Raw genomic sequence first — 20766 nt, 5'->3', positions numbered from 1 at the left:
GTCGTCAAACTCGGAATAAGAGATGGCGCCTTTGTAGTTCCGTTTCCCGTAGGGAGGATCGAGGTGTGCGCATTGTATGTTTCTCGAGTTCGTAAAGGATATAAACCCCGAAAATGAACGTAATCACGGCCATTAGGTTGTATATTAACAAAATGATCGAAGAATGTGGCATAGGGATGAAAGTACTGCTTATGGATAAGGAAACTGTAAGTATCTTACGTCATCTGGAATGTTTGTTTACATATCGCACGAGCCGTTTAGCGGCTCTTTTAATGGTTTTTAAGTAGTTTTCTAGGTCAGATTAAATCCCTTATGCACTCTGCTGCTTTATATTTGATATGTAATGCATTAACTTACGTAAACGGTCCAGTGATTGAACGTCTTGGAAGAAGTTACTTTTAGGCCATTTTTTACTGGGTACCAATTATATAAATCGGCTAAAAGTAACTTTTACTCGTGTATTCTAATTAGGATTTGTTGTTAATATATGTATTAGGCACAGCTTTATAGATGGGTGGAAGTATATTCGAATACGATACTTCGTACTGGGGATGGAACGAGGACCGACCGACCCGAGAGAGAATGCTGGCACCTTCTCTTCTTTGGGACAATGCGTGACGAGTTTGTCCACCTTGCTGCTAGCCTACCTTCCCTCTTAGACGTCTGTTTCTCTCGGTCTCTGGGCATGTGTCCCGCTTTCCTAGTTGCATCCCTGCTTCGTACGTGGGGGGATTCAGGTTTAAGATTTTGCAGATGTTTTTAAATCTGTATTTGATAACCTCACATTATAGATGAAGCTAACTTGATTGCTAGAAAGGCTTATTATTGAATGCAGAAACCAAAAAGTTAAAAAGGAAGTTTATGATATTGGGTGTTCCTGCTAGTTGGATTTTTGATGTTTTTGGTTTGACCCCTTTGGATTGCTTGATGTTGAAACGAGCTGACCCTCGCAGGAGGAATGTTTGTTTTTTTTTTATTGGCCAAAATTGCAGGCATAGGAGAGAACCTCCCCTTTTGAGCCTGTGTCTAATAGTTCCATTCATGTGAGTCAAATTTCAAATGATACTTTTGGATTTACTATAAGAATTTATACTAATGAACAAATACAACTGAGAGTCTAACTATCAGCCCTTGTCAGTACGTAGCTTGCTTGTGTGATGGAAAATAGTTTGTTGGTAACACTGTGGAAATTTTATTCAAAGAGAGAGATGCATTTGTCAATTCTTTGCCATTCGTATGGTCCTTGTAGGTGATTTTACTGATCTATACGAAAGATACCTGTTGTATTCTTTAGCAGCATATTTTAGCTGTAATACCATCTTCTACAGGGAGCTCTTCTAGTCATTGATATAGCTAGCCAGAATAGGCACTATCAAATATTGATTAGATTTTTAATTCCATAAGTTAGTTATTTTTTATTGGCTTGGAAACTATATGGTAAAGATACCCATTTGTTTTTTTATTATATTTCATGTGTATGTTTGTCTGCATTTAAAAATACTTATAACTGGACTTGCCTGGCTATCAAGCATATCTTTTTGGCTTCAAAGAACCGGTAGTGTCTTTGCCACTGTGTACCAATGCATACCAATGTGTACCAATAATAGCATTTTGACATAGTATTAAGAACCTTCTGTATTGATACTAGTTATAAATTCTATACATGTCTCCTTATCATATAGAATACAAGCATTCAAAACAAACTCTTAAAGAATAAGCATTCTGTTTTGAATAGCCTAAGATGAAAAAAAACAGGATTATTCTAAAAATCAAACTGATTTTGGAAAGTAATCAAAATCCTTGCAAATTTTTTGCTTAATATTTGAGTGAACACAGCTCAGTAAGCATGCAAATTCAAGATCTTTTAAGTTAATTACATAAAAAGCTATTATTTGGCTGTAAAAGGATATTTTCTTCCCAAGTTATGAGCAATTGAAATGTGGCTTTGGTTCTACGATAACAAATTTTACTTAGACTTTGGTGAAGATTTGTGAATAGATTACATTTTATTAGAAACTTATATTAGAATATCCAAATTGTCCACTTGAAATTATCTTGCCAAGTTTTATACTGTAATTGATCTTAGTCAAGGAACCATTGGACAACAAAGTTGGCTGTTTAATTACTGTACAAGCAAAGATGACATGATGTGCCTTCATGTTTCGGCTTACATCTTAGTAACCATGCAATACATGGGGCTAATATGATAATTTATTGAAATCTGAAGGGATCGAGCTGGAGACCTTGGTCACTTGATCTTAGCAGTAAAAAGTAGAATATAGAATAATAGAGAATTGTACCATATATAATAAGTATTATGTAAAAAGTTAATTATCTATAGAAAACAATTACAAGAATTAATACTTCCTATGGCGTATAGCCTACAGAATGTGATTTTGGCATGTGACTTAGATTTTCAAGAAATATTAAGTTCAATTTCTCATACCAAAGAGAGGAAAATCTGATACATCTACCACATTTTGAGACAATAAGGTGGAGAGCTTCAAACTCAGGCCAACAACTGTTTCCGAAGGCAGATTCTTGATCAGAAAGACAGAGAGTTGGCAACTGTAAGATATCATTTACTACTCCATCTTTGCTACACTGATGATGATTGGCCTAGTCTTATGGTTCGTAATATGCTAGAGTCGTGTCGACAAATCCAGCAAAGGCAATAATTATAATTGCATTGTAAATTTTATTGCATAAAATAGCTCTCTAAGACAGTATTTATCTCCGATAGTCCCCTTCTAACTATATATTAGTGATGCTCTTCAAGCTTTATATTCATTTTTAGTCTTCTCTTTAAGTCCATTTTTCTCATTAGAAACACTTATTTTAAATGCTATTTTATAAAATTATTTCATTGGTTTTCCATTTAAATTTCCATCAAATTTTTTATGTTGTTTGGCAGTGTAGGAGACAAGTTTCAGAAGGAAATATTCCCTGAAAGGTTCTCTTGTGTCAATCTTGTGCTGACTGCTGACTAAAGAGTGATTTACAGTCCTTGCAGGTACACACTGCTTAAGAACAGGGATGTTTTGAGAAATATGCTGTTAAGTAAACATGATAGAGTGTATTTACTCATTAGACAAGGTATGGTACAGTTTGCTATTTTTATAGTTTATAAGTAACAGAATGATAAATATTTATGTATCTAAACATAGAAAACGCACATTATGCAATGGTGCGGCTTAAAAACTGCTGCAAGTTATCCATACAAAATTACAGTAATTACAGCACTATCTAATGATTCTGTAATATTATTTAAGCAATAAATAAGAAAATTTTCAGTGTTATATGCTAAAATTGTAATGGAATCAGTTGGAGAAAAGACAGTTGCTTATCCATTTGCTTAATTGATGTCGGAAAAATATGCAGCTTATCTTTTTCTCGATTGTATGAGTAAGCTGCATATCCTTTAACTGAGATGGTCTGCTATAATTTTAACATTTAATACTGCTGATATTTCTACGTATTTTTAAAATAATGTTATATGCTTAACATATTTTCAATGTACCTAATTGTGTGCTAACTATTCAGCTTGTCAAAGATGTATAAATTGCACAGTAATTCACAAAGTAACTGCTTTGGTAGTAAATCACTCAATCATCTTGTGCACCATCAAATGGTTTATTTTATTTGGTCAAGGTTTGGTGAGAAGAATTTAAGGGTACCGAGCACATACGAAACAGGCATCTTTTCAGACACGTCAAGGCTTTTGAAATCTATAAATCAGCACGTAAGTGGTACTCTGTTGACTACAAGAACACAAACCTGACGTCGAGTGTTTGGAAATCCTGGTTTGTGATCTATGCAATGAAATGTAACATGCATTTTTTTTAATTTTGTCTTTTAGTTTTACTCGTGTCACAACTATGTGGCGGACTGTAGGATCTTTTATATTTAAACTGTGTCCGGCATTCATAAATTTCTGTTCTATTTCCACTAGTATTTGAAAATGATTGATGTTTAGAACATCGACCAGATGAAGGTCATTAAATATGACCAAAAATGTTAGATTTCCAGTTTAATAAACATTTTTTACTGCTGTGCAAGGATTGTCCAATACTTACAAATGAAATTTGGTCAGTGTATTCTTTATTGTAGCTATTACATGAGATCAAACAGAATTACAATAACTGAGATCAGAGTGCTACCAGCAAAGATTTTGAGATTTCAACGAGTCTTTGGAGTTGTATGCCTTAACTGTCTGAACTTCTAGCCATTATAATTTAGTTTTATCATGTCTATTTACTTTCATAACAGGCAAACATATAATGGTTGAATTCTTTTTTACAGATTAGCATAGTGAGCTTGGCATTCGCACAGTCCGAGATCTTACAGAAAGAAGTATACCTGTTTGAAAAAATCGAAACAGCCAATAAAGACAGGGACAGTCTAAAACATTTGAAGTGCATTGCATTTTTACGTCCCACCAGGGAGAACGTGGAGTTGCTGTCACAAGAACTCAAGGCTCCTCGTTACGGACAGTATTTTATATGTAAGTAAATTTGATTGCTTTCGAGTTAAAATTTTTCTTACTGAAAGAAAAATGTTATGCTATTGAAAATTGATCTAGCAAATGCATAAACTGACATACAGACATTCTAATAACTCAGTAACAGTAACAGGCTAGAGAAGGGTGTGCAGAATATTGAGGCTGTACAACAGTGGAAAATCGGGAAAGAAGACTATTTTGAATTAAGAGTGTGGCCAAAGGAGGACGAAAATCCCAAAAAGCATTCTATAAAATGAGAAAGAGTGTAGCCTGATGAAAAGTTTTGCAATTCTCTACACTAGTGTTTCTCAACGTTTATGAGGCTGCGGAACACCATTCATATACTTTTTATTACATGGAGCATTAGCAACAGTGTATTAAAAAATTGATAAACAATTTCATGTTTACTATTCTTGGAAAACAATGACATAATAAACTAATAAACTGTAATGTATTGGATAAAATAGAAACATTGAATTATCTATGAATGTGGCAATTCAAATAAATTTGCAATAAAAACTTTAAAANTACTTCCTATGGCATATAGCCTACAGAATGTGATTTTGGCATGTGACTTAGATTTTCAAGAAATATTAAGTTCAATTTCTCATACCAAAGAGAGAAAAATCTCATACATCTACCACATTTTGAGACATAAAGGTGGAGAACTTCAAACTCAGGCCAACAACTGCTTCCGAAGGCAGATTCTTGATCGGAAAGACAGAGAGTTGGCAACTGTAAGATATCATTTACTACTCCATCCTTGCTACACTGATGATGATCGGCCAAATTTGGCCTAGTCTTATGGTTTGTAATATGCTAGAATCGTGTCGACAAATCCAACAAAGGCAATAATTATAATTGCATTGTAAATTTTATTGCATAAAATAGCTCTCTAAGACAGTATTTATCTCCAATAGTTCGCTCTTCAAGCTTTATATTCATTTTTAGTCTTCTCTTAAATCCATTTTTCTCATTAGAAACACTTATTTTAAATGCTATTTTATAAAATTATTTCATTGGTTTTCCATTTAAATTTCCATCAAATTTTTTATGTTGTTTGGCAGTGTAGGAGACAAGTTTCAGAAGGAAATATTCCCTGAAAGGTTCTCTTGTGTCAATCTTGTGCTGACTGCTGACTAAAGAATGATTTACAGTCCTTGCAGGTACACGTTACTTAAGAACAGGGATGTTTTGAGAAATATGCTGTTAAGTAAACATGATAGAGTGTATTTACTCATTACACAAGCCTTACATGGTACAGTTTGCTATTTTTATAGTTTATAAGTAACAGAATGATAAATATTTATGTATCTAAACATAGAAAAGGCACATTATGCAATGGTGCGGCTTAAAAACTGCTGCAAGTTATCCATACAAAATTACAGTAATTACAGCACTATCTAATGATTCTGTAATATTATTTAAGCAATAAATAAGAAAATTTGCAGTGTTATATGCTAAAATTGTAATGGAATCAGTTGGGGAAAAGACAGTTGCTTATCCATTTACTTAATTGATGTCGGAAAAAATATGCAGCTTATCTTTTTCTCGATTGTATGAGTAAGCTGCATATCCTTTTACTGAGATGGTCTGCTATAATTTTAACATTTAATATTGCTGATATTTCTACGTATTTTTAAAATAATGTTATATGCTTAACATATTTTCCAATGCACCTAATTGTGTGCTAACTATTCAGCTTGTCAAAGATGTATAAATTGCACAGTAATTCACAAAGTAACTGCTTTGGTAGTAAATCACTCAATCATCTTGTGCACCATCAAATGGTTTATTTTATTTGGTCAAGGTTTGGTGAGAAGAATTTAAGGGTACCGAGCACATACGAAACAGGCATCTTTTCAGACACGTCAAGGCTTTTGAAATCTATAAATCATCACGTAAGTGGTACTCTGTTGACTACAAGAACACAAACCTGACGTCGAGTGTTTGGAAATCCTGGTTTGTGGTCTATGCAATGAAATGTAACATGCATTTTTTTGAATTTTGTCTTTTAGTTTTACTTGTGTCACAACTACATGGCGGACTGTAGGATCTTTTATATTTAAACAGTGTCCGGCATTCATAAATTTCTGTTCTATTTCCACTAGTATTTGAAAATGATTGATGTTTAGAACATCGACCAGATGAAGGCCATTAAATATGACCAAAAATGTTAGATTTTCAGTTTAATAAACATTTTTTACTGCTGTGCAAGGTTGCGTATCGATGATTTAACTGAATTGCATAACAGCAGATTGCCGGATTGTCCAATACTTACAAATGAAATTTGGTCAGTGTATTCTTTATTGTAGTTGTTACATGAGATCAAACAGAATTACAATAACTGAGATTAGAGTACTACCAGCAAAGATTTTGAGATTTCGACGAGTCTTTGAGAGTTGCACGCCTTAAGTGTCTGAACTTCTAGCCATTATAATGTAGTTTTAATCATGTCTATTTACTTTCATAACAGGCAAACATATAATGGTTGAATTCTTTTTTACAGATTAGCATAGTAAGCTTGGCATTCGCACAGTCCGAGATCTTACAGAAAGAAGTATACCTGTTTGAAAAAATCGAGACAGCCAGTAAAGACAGGGACAGTCTAAAACATTTGAAGTGCATTGCATTTTTACGTCCCACCAGGGAGAACGTGGAGTTGCTGTCCCAAGAACTCAAGGCTCCTCGTTACGGACAGTATTTTATATGTAAGTAAATTTGATTGCTTTCGAGTTAAAATTTTTCTTACAGAAAGAAAAATGTTATGCTATTGAAAATTGATCTAGCAGATGCATAAACTGACATATAGACATTCTAATAACTCAGTAACAGTAACAGGCTAGAGAAGGGCATGCAGAATATTGAAGCTGTACAACAGTGGAAAATCGGGAAATAAGACTATTTTGAATTAAGAGTGTGGCCAAAATAGGATGAAAATCCCAAAAGGCATTCTGTAAAATGAGAAAGAGTGTAGCCTGATGAAAAGTTTTGCAATTCTCTACACTAGTATTTCTCAGTGTTTATGAGGCTGCGGAACACCATTCATATGCTTTTTATTACATGGAGCATTGGCAACAGTGTATTAAAAAATTGATAAGCAATTTCATGTTTACTATTCTTTGAAAACAATGACTTAATAAACTAATAAAGTGTAATGTATTGGATAAAATAGAAACATTGAATTGTCTATGAATGTGGCAATTCAAATAAATTTGCAATAAAAACTTTAAAATGTTTTTTTATTTTTTATTTTGGTGGAACTCAAGGCCTATGTTCCACATAATAATGTTAAGAACCACTGCTATCCATTTATATAGATGACATTTACATAGAGAAATGTTACATTTTTACATTATTCAAAGTTAAATTATTCAATGTATAGTATGATTTAAATATGTAGTTCAACTTATAATAAGAGTTGTTTCTTATTAATTTATTCTCTTCCAGATTTTAGTAATGTTATAAGTAAAAGTGATATTAAACTCTTGGCTGAAGCTGATGAATATGAAGCTGTTAGAGAAGTAGAAGTAAGTATGTTATGTACTTAAATATATATTTTGTATGACTGAATTATCAAGTCCATATCTATCTGTGGGATATGTTGATGTTTCCGAAGGCCTTGCGGTGGATTTGGGAACACCGCAAGCATTGAAAAATTGGTATTTTTGTGTCAATTCTAATATTGTAAGCTCTTTTCTCTAGGTGTCGGTTGTCGAGGCACATTGATAAGTTGTAGCACAGATGTTTTGTTATGCGATGGTGCTGTGTTACTCCAATTTACAGGATGGCAATTATAAATAGGAGTGGTTGTAATTGAGGATAGTCTGCATAGATAATTTTTATCATTATAATTTGATAAGATTGTGTTTAAATTACAGGAGTTTTATGGCGACTTTGTTCCTGTTAATTCCCACTTGTTTTCATTGAATATCGTGGGATGCTATCAGGTAACATCTCAATTTTTTAGAGAATTTACACTTAAATAATTTATGTTGGATATTCACTTAAAGAATAACATAAAATTTACAGAGACATGGTTGGAATCAAGTTCATTTGCAGAGAATGGTTCAGGGTTTGACATCAGTCTTGCTTTCACTAAAAAAATGCCCACTCATAAGGTATCAGGCCTCCTCAGAAACAGCGAAGAGGTTAGCGGATAACGTCAGAGTAAGTTTAAGGATGCAATACTCTCTCGATACATTTAATTATATTTAATAACAGTTTAAAAATGATTTTAATTTAAATCAGCAAGTGATATCTAAAGAGGCAGCGCTGTTTGAGTTTTGAAGGATGGACGTCTTGCCGGTTTTATTAATCTTGGATAGAAAAGGTGATCCTATCACGCCACTTCTCAATCAAGTGAGTTAATTTTATGGGTCAAATTTTAAAAATGTAACAAAAGCGATTAAAAAGATTAATACTTTTAGTGGACTTATCAAGCAATGGTACACGAATTGTTAGGAATTAATAATAATCGTGTGAATTTATCCAAAGTTCCGGGCATCAGTAAAGAACTACAAGAAGTACTTCTGTCACCCGAGTATGATGAATTTTACGCCAAAGTAGGTATTTTGTTGCAATTAAAATATCCAGTTTTAATTTTCCAAACCTAAACTAAATCATCACCTTGTAGAATATGTATCAGAATTTTGGTGAAATAGGAGTTAATATCAAGGAATTAATGGAAGAATACCAGAAGAAAACTAAAAATCAACAGAAAGTCGAATCGATTGCCGATATGAAGGTAAATACCTAATTATATGTTTCTTCTTTCTAATAGTTACCCCATTTATTCACAGAGTCTTCCTGCTTGCATTGTATTTACTATTTTTTGTATGGTAAAAATTACATTTTAATTGGCCGAGAATATCTTTTGTCAATCTCTGAGCTGGCACTTGTGTTTTTAGTTGTGATGCCACAAACCTGTACAGTGTATTATCTCAGGTGGAAATCTGTCAGTTTTTCTACTGTTGAATGTTGTGTACTGTCTTTCTACTTGCAATCTCATCTGCAAAGTGTTTGTTAAAGCATTCATGGGTGAGCAAAGGTTGACCAGCTGTTGCAAGTGTCAAAAGACCAATAATTCGGAACATGGCAGTGATCTGCATTTGTTTGGCATTGTCATGATGAAACTGCTTTCAACAACATCACTGTCACAAAATAACATTACTGTTAACAACTGTCCAAAAAGTGACAAAAACTGAAACTGCCACAACAACATGCCAGCACATAGAACAAAGATTATCGTAGAAAAGCTGGCCGGACTGGGTTGGGATGTTCTGCCTCTTCCACCTTACAGCCCAGAGTCGGTGCCAACTGATTACCATCTGTTTTGTGTACTGCAGAGCCACGTTGTTAATATATAATTCAATGACAGTATCCATGTAAGAATGACCCTCAAGACTTTCTTCAAAGAAAAACTCCAGTCATTGTATGCTCACGGGGTTGAAAGTTTGTAGAAAAGGTGGTGAAATGTGGTTGATATTGATGACACTTACCCACAGGATTGAACTGTAATCATTGTTGAGTTAATTGTCAAGAGTTCTTTCAAAATATGTAAATTTTTCTTTACAACCTGATATAATTAACATTCTGCTAGTTAAGTATAAACACAGTAGATTACAGGCACTACAAAATAGACAAATTAGTAGATTTTCTGCCTTATCCATTGTCATCATGAATCAGCCATCATCATCCTGCCATTAGATGAAAAATTTTATATATTGTCAGTTCTAAGATACTCTGAATTACTTTTTATTTGAAACAAATTAATGAACAATTCACAAGAAGTAATGTTTTCAAGCCATGGGGGCTAATTTTTAGGAACTAAAACGAAAGTTGCGTTCTAAATTAGATAAGAAAATATATTATTTTCATCACTATAATTAAAAATATATATTTTTCAGGCTTTTGTGGAAAATTATCCTCAATTTAAAAAGATGTCCGGAACTGTATCCAAGCACGTGACTCTAGTCGGAGAATTGTCTCGTCTCGTGTCTACTCGTAATCTCTTTGAAGTGTCTGAAGTCGAACAGGAATTAGCTTTCCAACACGATCACAACGAATCGTTAAAGGTAATTAATAAACTATTTCAATTAATGCAATTAGAAATATACTTATAGTATGTCTACGACTTTGCTTATTTATAGAAAATTCGAAGATTAATTAACAACGATAAGATATCCGACATCGACGCCATCAGATTAGTAATGCTGTACGTTTTGACTTACGAAAAACACAGTAATAACGATAAGTCGGGATTAATAGAAGCATTGAAAAAGAGAGGCGTTCCTGAAAAATTGATTAAGGTAAATTTACCTTGTTTAGTAATTAGTTTTAATTACATGTAAATGAAGAAAAAACATATTCTACTTTCAGAGGATCAATTTAATATTAGAATTCAGCAGTAGCAAGTATCGTACTAATGAATTATTTACGACGGAAAATGTTCGAGCAATCACTAGAAAAGTTATTAAAGGTTTAAAGGTAAGTTTAATTATTGGTCATATGTCTTTGAAAATGTATTTTACTCAATAGTTTTATTCCTTATTTTATAGGGAGTAGAAAATATTTATACGCAACACACTCCTCTATTGAAAGAAATATTAGAAGATGTTATTAGAGGTCGATTAAAAGAACCTGCTTTTCCGTATCTTGGAACAGTTCAGCTGCGTGAAAGGTATGTTTTATATATTTGTAACCAAGACACAACTATGTAGGGTTTATTTAATTACAAAATACAAAAGAAGAGCATGCATAGGCTTAAAATGTTGGATTACTTTCATGTTACATTTAAATTAACATTGTTCATATGTTTCAAATTAATTAAATGATCTGGAATATCCTGGAAGAAAAGATTGATTGATAGTAAAACTTGTGTCTTTGACATACAGTAGTTAAAGATTCATTATTAATTATGCTATTCAGACTTCCAATATGTGAGAATTGCTTTGGTTTTTTGATTCTAACCTGCAATCTTCTCACAGAATTTTCTAAATTAATTAATTAAAAACTTTAATCTTTATACACAGTTGTGGCATAGATTTGTTCTCTTAGAATAGCGGACCTCAGGTTGGCCGAGTAGTGACTTTCAGAAAACCATTGCCGAAACTAACAAAATATTGCAAATGTTATTGCAACAATGTCACTCCCCCATTTCTATGTTCCTTACAAAAGATGTCACAAAAGACTAGGTATCTCATGTGCAATTAATGGCTAATTAATGTCAAACACCCGAGGTCCAAATGGACCCTTGGTATCTGTCAAGAATTAACTGCATCATATGTATGCCTGGTGAAGGAACCTCCAAATAACAGGTACACTGAAAATTCTGAACACAATGAATCTCTGCAAGCCTTTATATAAGATATTGGGGTAGCAATTTGAAGGCACAGTAGTGTTTTCTGGCATTTAATGAACTACAACTGTAAATATTTATGTAGCTGTCTGAGACATACCAATCTACAGATGTAATACATCAACTTGTGAAATAGGTGTTAAAGATGATAAAGCATTTCAGTGTAACTACACTGCACTGATATACACTATGAATTACTTTCTAGTATTATGTATGAAGAGGAAAATTTATTTTTATACATAAACCATATTGTTTAATTTGAATTATTTGAAGAAAGTATCAACCAGAGGCTCAAATCTGCCTTCTATGTATGCAGAGAATCCTCAGAATTAGTTCTCAGTTGGCTCACAAATGAAATTTTGAGGAGGAGCAAAGCAGAGTCTGGAGGATGTTGTGGCTGAATGCAGATTGAATTTAACTGGGTGTGCCTCTTACCAATGCCAAAATAGTGATATGAAATATTCCATCCATTTTAAAGTGCAAAGTATGCCAAATCACATGACGCACAGGTGAACACTCCGAGAAAATCTCAGTATATTGGGGATTGCATGGAATACTGTGAATGAAGTTTTAACTGATAGAATCTACTGGAGATGGCCTGTGCAGACAGACTTGGGAGAAAGAGAGAGAAGAAAGTTATTATTAAGCTGTTTAATAATGAAAAAGTAACGGTAATATCACATAAACAATTTTTTAAAATGTAACTGAAATAAAAATTCTCTTTTCAGGCCACAAGATATTATTGTATTTATGATAGGAGGCACGACTTATGAGGAATCATTAACGGTGCATCAATTAAACAACACAAATCCCGGAATTCGAATTATATTGGGAGGAACTACAATTCATAACTTTAACAGGTAGAATATCTCCTCTTTCTTCATTTAACAAAATATTTCAAGCTTTAGATAACATTTAAAATCAATTTCTAGTTTTCTAGAAGAGATCAAATCCATTTTGGATTCAGGAATTGGCCAGAAGAATCCTCGATGGTGATTTAACGACCAAACTTTGTTAATTTTATTCCAGCGAGTACTCTCGATCTGTCATTCGGTTGCTATATTTATGGTAAATTAACTTAATGTCGTACTGTATACATTGTTATCTTTTGTTAACCATTCAAACTAAATCATCTATGGGCAAAGCATTATAAGTACGGAAAAATTAATCCAGAGTGCTTAGTTTCGAGTTACGTATGCAGCAATATCAAGATTTTGGTAGCGTAACTATTCATTGAACTGTTTGTGTTACAATGCATGTAATTGGAGACTAAATATTCAAATATTATTAAAAATTTAACTTTATTTAACTAATTCAGATAGAAATAAATTTAAATATCTTGTAAATAGTGTAATTATAATTGAGGTATCATAAAAAATCAGCTTTAAAGTAAAAACTAAATTGAAGAAATTTATGAATTGAATTATCATTCCTATTTTATTATAAAACTTTTTGTATAATTTTATTTATTCAGACTTGTTAAGTTTAAAATATACAGGAAAACCTCATTAAATTCAAATTCCGATACTCCAATTAGATATTCTGTTCAGAAACAATCACAAAATACAGTTCCAAAGATTCAAACTCTAATTAAATATTTTAAGAAAGGATAAGTAATTAAACGTTATTATCTTTAGAATTACAATTAATTTATAAAGCCTAAAATATGAATTTTTATTAATAAATAATGATCCCACAGTTTATATAGGAACATTTGAATTGAGTTAATAGAGTTGTTGCTCATACTGTCATTTAGGTAGAAGATTGATGCTTTCAATCCATTGATCTCTATTTTTAAAATCCAAAATATATTCTGTTATAAACTTACGACTCATACAACAAAAACAGACGAAATTATTATTTATGTTTTCTATTTATAATGGAGTATGATAAAGTATTCAATTTGTAGCCCTTTACTATAAAAAAAGTTGTCCACTCTCTGCTTAAGACAAGCGTCTAAAGTAAGTTTGTTAAAAAGTGTTATATGCTAATGGAATGTCTAAGAATGTCAGCAAAAGTACTTTTCTACAGTGTATCTGCCATACGAATATACCATACATTACTCTCATATGTTGTCTAGGCAACATCTGTACAAAAGTACCAGTACATTCATTATAATGGACATGTTTTATATGCATGTGTTCCCGACCTTAATTGTATCTTCTTGATGACAGTGCACTTTTATCCTGTCCGTATTGACCTTATCTAACAGATAACAAGCAATAAACAACAGATGTTAGACTTTAAAACATTATAAATACACAAATATTACCATTTACATTCATCTAAAATGTTTAAAACAGCTTTTCTCTAAGATGTTGNATCACATGACGCACAGGTGAACACTCCAAGAAAATCTCGGTATATTGGGGATTGCATGGAATACTGTGAATGAAGTTTTAACTGATAGAATCTACTGGAGATGGCCTGTGCAGACAGACTTGGGAGAAAGAGAGAGAAGAAAGTTATTATTAAGCTGTTTAATAATGAAAAAGTAACGGTAATATCACAAACAATTTTTTTAAATGTAACTGAAATAAAAATTCTCTTTTCAGTCCACAAGATATTATTGTATTTATGATAGGAGGCATGACGTATGAGGAATCATTAACAGTGCATCAATTAAACAACACGAATCCCGGAATTCGAATTATATTGGGAGGAACTACAATTCATAACTTTAACAGGTAGAATATCTCCTCTTTCTTCATTTAACAAAATATTTCAAGCTTTAGATAACATTTAAAATCAATTTCTAGTTTTCTAGAAGAGATCAAATCCATTTTGGATTCAGGAATTGGCCAGAAGAATCCTCGATGGTGATTTAACGACCAAACTTTGTTAATTTTATTCCAGCGAGTACTCTCGATCTGTCATTCGGTTGCTATATTTATGGTAAATTAACTTAATGTCATACTGTATACATTGTTATCTTTTGTTAACCATTCAAACTAAATTAGCTATGGACAAAGCATTGTAAGTACGGAAAAATTAATCCAGAGTGCTTAGTTTCGAGTTACGTATGCAGTAATATCAAGATTTTTGTAACGTAACTATTCATTGAACTGTTTATGTTACAATGCATGTAATTGGAGACTAAATATTCAAATATTATTAAAAATTTAACTTTATTTAACTAATTCAGATAGAAATAAATTTAAATATCTTGTAAATAGTGTAATTATAATTGAGGTATCATAAAAAATCAGCTTTAAAGTAAAAACTAAATTGAAGAAATTTAAGAATTGAATTATCATTCCTATTTTATTATAAAACTTTTTGTATAATTTTATTTATTCAGACTTGTTAAGTTTAAAATATACAGGAAAACCTCATTAAATTCAAATTCCGATACTCCAATTAGATATTCTGTTCAGAAACAATCACAAAATACAGTTCCAAAGATTCAAACTCTAATTAAATATTTTAAGAAAGGATAAGTAATTAAACGTTATTATCTTTAGAATTACAATTAATTTATAAAGCCTAAAATATGAATTTTTATTAATAAATAATGATCCCACAGTTTATATAGGAACATTTGAATTGAGTTAATAGAGTTGTTGCTCATACTGTCATTTAGGTAGAAGATTGATGCTTTCAATCCATTGATTTCTATTTTTAAAATCCAAAATATATTCTGTTATAAACTTACGACTCATACAACAAAAACAGACGAAATTATTATTTATGTTTTCTATTTATAATGGAGTATGATAAAGTATTCAATTTGTAGCCCTTTACTATAAAAAAAGTTGTCCACTCTCTGCTTAAGACAAGCGTCTAAAGTAAGTTTGTTAAAAAGTGTTATATGCTAATGGAATGTCTAAGAATGTCAGCAAAAGTACTTTTCTACAGTGTATCTGCCATACGAATATACCATACATTACTCTCATATGTTGTCTAGGCAACATCTGTACAAAAGTACCAGTACATTCATTATAATGGACATGCTTTATATGCATGTGTTCCCGGCCTTAATTATATCTTCTTGATGACAATGCACTTTTATCCTGTCCGTATTGATCTTATATAACAGATAACAAGCAATAAACAACAGATGTTAGACTTTAAAACATTATAAATACACAAATATTACCATTTACATTCATCTAAAATGTATAAAACAGCTTTTCTCTAAGATGTTGGCAGGAATTATGCAGAAAAAATATGCGTACAGAAAGCTCTCCGGGTATGAATCGAAGCATACTTGCAGAATCCTTCCGAACTAACCAAGGTGCCATTTTGACAATTGATGTCTATGAGAAAGTTCGGTTCTGCGACCCAATAAAGTTACTTTCCAAAATTCAAAGACATTCCCACTAAGAACCGTGGAGGAAGACAAGAAAAATAGCTTCAAAAAATGTTTATAAGGTTTTTAAAGTCTGATTCCTTCGGTTATTGCTGGCTGTTTCTTATCAATTGTGAAAGATAATAGCAGCTATAATGTTGTATAACTTATTTCTTTACTTACCCATTCAAGTATTACATAAGATAAATTTTGCTAAAATATATTATAAACACAAGATAGTAAACTTGAAAATTTTACTTCTAAACAACAAAAACTAAACATCAAGTTAATAAGTTTAATTAGTATCAAGCTCAAAGGATTTGTAACTAATCCATTAAACAGATAAAATAATTTTGAAAGTCTATACAGTTAATCATAGAACTCACAAATAATTGCACGTGTGGAGTTTTTGATGCTGTGAGTCGGATCTGGTGATGCCGTGAATTGCCAAAAGTGATTTGTGGCATCAACAAGTGACCTCTCAGCATTGTACACTCCTGAAGCTACATCTTGTGAGTTCTACTTTCATTTGATCACCCAGAATAATACACATAATTTTGGTCTTCTATGTTATCGATACATTTAATTGTGTTTTTTTCTAAAAAATACAAGAAATTACACTAACAAATGATGTTTTCCTGTATTCCATAATGATTTTATAGCTTTCGTAATGCTATTTTGATGTTAAAATTATTCAATTTTATACATATAAGTGCAGCTCGGTGTTTTGTGTGTCTATCCTCTCGATGTATAGCTTTGATATTGAATTACAAAATATTAGAAGTTAATAATTTATAAGTCTAATGTGTTTATAAATGTTTTTATAAAATTTATATTCTGTATGAGCTGTTTACCATAAAAAATAATTTATTTATGCATTTTTGACATTTCTAAAGTCATATTCTGTTATCGATGATGTCATAAAATAATAGCTTGTGTTGAAATTTATTTAAAATTCAAATGATAATCTGAAATTTCTGGAAAATTTAATAAAATAATAATTTAAAATTTGTCGACAATATTAAATCAACTTTAATCAATACATTGTTCTATTTATGTTCTAGTAACAACTGTTCTACTCTGTGGTGGCTTTCTCACGAGGCTTCTGGGTCTGGGAACAAAAGTTCGGAAACAAAAATTAGGAATATTGTGCTGTTGTGAGCCTAAGAACACTATTTCTAAATCTGTGACTAATTCTATTACTATCGGAGCTTATTCCGATGGTAAGGATCATCACCATTCCTCCTTACCGTTATAGGCAGCATCGTGATATGAAACTTGTGCATTTTCACAGTCCCACACAAAGAGATACTTAGTTAACATATAATCCTTGATACCTCACAGATACACCATTGTAGTTCCACGGTGCCATGTTTCTAAATATGTCACTGGTTCTATTACCATTATGATCCTTACTCAACTTGTGCATTCTCACAGAGATGCTTACAAAGGCGTCATGCTTGGTTACCACTCAATTCTTGATACTTCGAATAGGCCCCATATTTATATATTCAGCATACCCTGCAAAATATGGAAAGTTCTGCATCCACTCGGACATGTATTGTTCTGGTTTTCGAGAGTAAGTAATGAGAGTAAGATAGTGGGCCTCTCAGAAATTAAGAGAGGCCCACCGGTTACCATTTTTGAGGCTTTACTTATTGAAGAAACTACATATTGATTAATTAATTAATTAATTTTACTTATTAGAAATTGTAAATATAAGAAAGTTTAATATTTTAGGTTGTATAAGAGAAAGATAACTTCAAGTAATTTAATTAATTGTGAATGAAATTGTCTTTTATAATCCATTTAAAGTGTAAACAAACAAAATTACTTGCAAATAATTAAAAAATAGCAGAAATTTGTAGATGATGATGATTACTTTTTATTAAATTCAATTTGTATATGGCTTTATTTAATTGTTTATTTCCTAAAAAATCAATTTAAATAGTGTAAATTTCATTAGAGAATGCAATTAATGATTATTTACTTTCAATTAAGGTAATGACTTTAATTCTCTATCAACAATTACACATTTACACCACGGTGTAGGCATTAGGTATGTCTTTCCGCTGCCTTACAGGATCCGAATTTGATACCAACAGACCTCATCTCACTATCTGGCAGCGCCTGCTGTGGGCCTAATTGAATCTACGATGGAAACGATAAAAATCCTTTTTAATATTTACAGGTGGAGAGTTTTAAAAACTCTGCAAGACATTCCTAAGAACCTGTAAGGAATGTTTTGCATCAGCATTGATTTTAAAGGGATTGGATTAAGGTAAAGATTTCCTTTTTTGTACCATAAATAGAGTGGAGAGCTAGGTATAAGTTATTAAGCTCGTAAATTTTCATTGTCTTTTTTTTCCTTGGACTAACACAGTATAGAAAACCAAGCCGGGTATTGCTGAACTTCACGTTGAAATTACTGAAATTACATTGAAGTTTGCAAAATTACTCAAAATGTCTGCAAATATGTGATATGTCTTAAGTAGCAAGCAACCATAGAAGCAAACCAATAACACATTCTGTTTCATTTAAAGTGGATCGAGTTACTGATTCACTCACTCTAATCTACACGCACCCATACGGAAGATTCAAGCTTTCATTGCTGCAGGAGGCCATTTTGAATACATATTGTTATCGCGCGCCATTTTAAAGTGTTTTTTCGTTATAAAAGTGCAGAACCGCTCTATTTTTGCGGAACCGCTTATAATGCGGGAGTCGAGCATTATTCGTGTAACAAGCCCACTAAGGGCAGGGCCATGCACCAATAGACAAGTCGACATAACCGGCTCTTGATTATCTGAAGATCCCTGGTCCCATACCAGTAGCGTGCCGTCATTAGAAGCGGTGGAAGCGTCGCTTTCCTTGTATTTTATAAAAAAATAAATACATATTAATTTTAATTATACGAAAATAATCGCACAATATTTTATTATAACCGCATTATGAAGCCCTAGAATTTATTTTCCTTAAATTTACGATTTATGTATCCGTTTGTCATAAAAAATTTGTCTTTCCACTTTTTTCCCGAGACTACAAATATTCGAGTACAAAGTAACTGGTTTCGACTTATTTCTAATTAAGAAGTAGTTAAATAATTAAGCGATTAGGGAATTGGGGACGTAAACAAAATCCTGACGAAAGAGCCGGAATATTATTTAAACAAAAGCTTAACCGAACCGATCTATAGTTGAGTACAGTGGGAACTGATTTCTTCGAAATATTAGATGTAATAAAGACAGAAATTTTTCCAGTTCGACGAGAGTGACCGAAAAGTTGTAAATTTTAGAAATTTCCGTGGACAACACCTGGTCCTAAAACGAATTAGTTAGAAAACAAATGGCTATTAAATTTAACATATTTAGATTTTTACAGCTATGGTGAGAAACGTTTAAAATCTACAACAGCCCTCTCACGTCCTTTGAGATATACTAATGATGCGACAAAAGAGGTATTTGACATTGACCGGTATCGGCACCCTGGGGATTTGGCAGTCCGCGTGTATGCACGCTCTGCAACCATCTTCTATTCCATCCATTAGCCACTCGTAGGGAGCTATTTGACTAAGTGCATTGTTTTAAGATTTAAAAAGTAAAGAATATTTTTATGTACGTTTCTTTGCAAAGCTATATTTAATTATAATTTTAAGAGTATATTCGTATAATTGAAGAATATTTTGTATGTACCAGTGTGGCTACACGCCTGTTTTTATTATTATTATTAGTCTGTATAGTTTTAGTTTAATTTAAATTCTATAATTTTCCTTCTTTCCGATTTCTGTGTTCCTTTGTCTCGGACTTCCGAGAACTCGCCTCACCCCTAATCCGAGACGAGGAAGGTGGAGAACCAACTGAAAAATTGGGTACCCTTCGTCCTTAAATTCTTCTAATTTCCCCTTCTATTTGTTCTATTTTTAGTTTAAGTTAGGTTAAGGTTTACGCGTGCAAATAAATTGTCTGGAGGTAGTTATCGAGAAATTAACTACTACCGGTCTATTGATATACCTGTTCACTCAAGATTGTGCAACCGTTAGAAGGAGAACAGCGGGAATCCGAACCTATTCTGTATATATATTTTAAATTCAGCGAGAAATTAAACTCGTTTAATTGGTAAAACGTGTATGTGTTTACCTGTCTGCGTTGAACATTTCACACCAGTACACCACCACGTATTTTATTTCACAAAGTAAGTTTTTATTATTTTATTTTTAATTGTAGCCCTTATATCGTGGCTAGCGATTCGGAATGTAATTGTGATATCAAAAATGCATTTAGAGAAGTCTATGGGTTTTACTGGCTTATCGGATAAACGATACGAATGGACCCTAGACCATCACTGACGCGCAATTGACTGATTGCCCCTGGATGTCGGCTTCTTACAGAAACACAACTTCCCTATCATCAAATGTCACGGCACCCCCTGTCCCATACAGTCCGGATAATCGATTTTCCACTGTAGTAAAATTCTTTATCATCTTGCCAAGAATTACGAATTGCGAGGATCAATAGAATCAAATTTCTGTATTCAATTTAAATCGTGTTCTCATGTAGAATGGATTCTCGTATTACATTGATAAATTTCTAATACGGACAATAGATGGCGCTAGAA

The 20766-nt window shown here is 32.4% G+C and overlaps 1 protein-coding gene and 1 long non-coding RNA gene across 2 annotated transcripts; both read left to right on the top strand.

Moving 5' to 3' along the window:
- The first annotated feature begins 5 nt into the window (after positions 1-5).
- Positions 6-13150, top strand: LOC111639567 (vacuolar protein sorting-associated protein 45-like). Its single transcript, XM_023385452.1, is given in 14 exon segments — positions 6-206; positions 4303-4504; positions 7952-8031; positions 8383-8451; positions 8534-8671; positions 8753-8863; positions 8932-9066; positions 9138-9248; positions 10411-10578; positions 10654-10812; positions 10883-10990; positions 11062-11183; positions 12590-12721; positions 12794-13150. Coding segments are annotated over 14 exon segments (1692 nt in total). The 5' UTR covers positions 6-113; the 3' UTR covers positions 12858-13150.
- A 1050-nt stretch (positions 13151-14200) lies between these two features.
- Positions 14201-17877, top strand: LOC111639569. Its single transcript, XR_002759106.1, has 3 exons — positions 14201-14361; positions 14446-14548; positions 14621-17877. It is a non-coding gene; the product is annotated as an uncharacterized LOC111639569 (long non-coding RNA).
- Positions 17878-20766: the final 2889 nt, after the last annotated feature.

The sequence above is a fragment of the Centruroides sculpturatus genome, unplaced genomic scaffold (genome assembly GCF_000671375.1).
Source record: "Centruroides sculpturatus isolate CEXI.00-Female unplaced genomic scaffold, Cexi_2.0 scaffold889, whole genome shotgun sequence".
In the NCBI taxonomy this organism is placed as follows: Eukaryota; Metazoa; Arthropoda; class Arachnida; order Scorpiones; family Buthidae; genus Centruroides; species Centruroides sculpturatus.
This window is presented reverse-complemented; position numbering and strand designations above follow the sequence as displayed.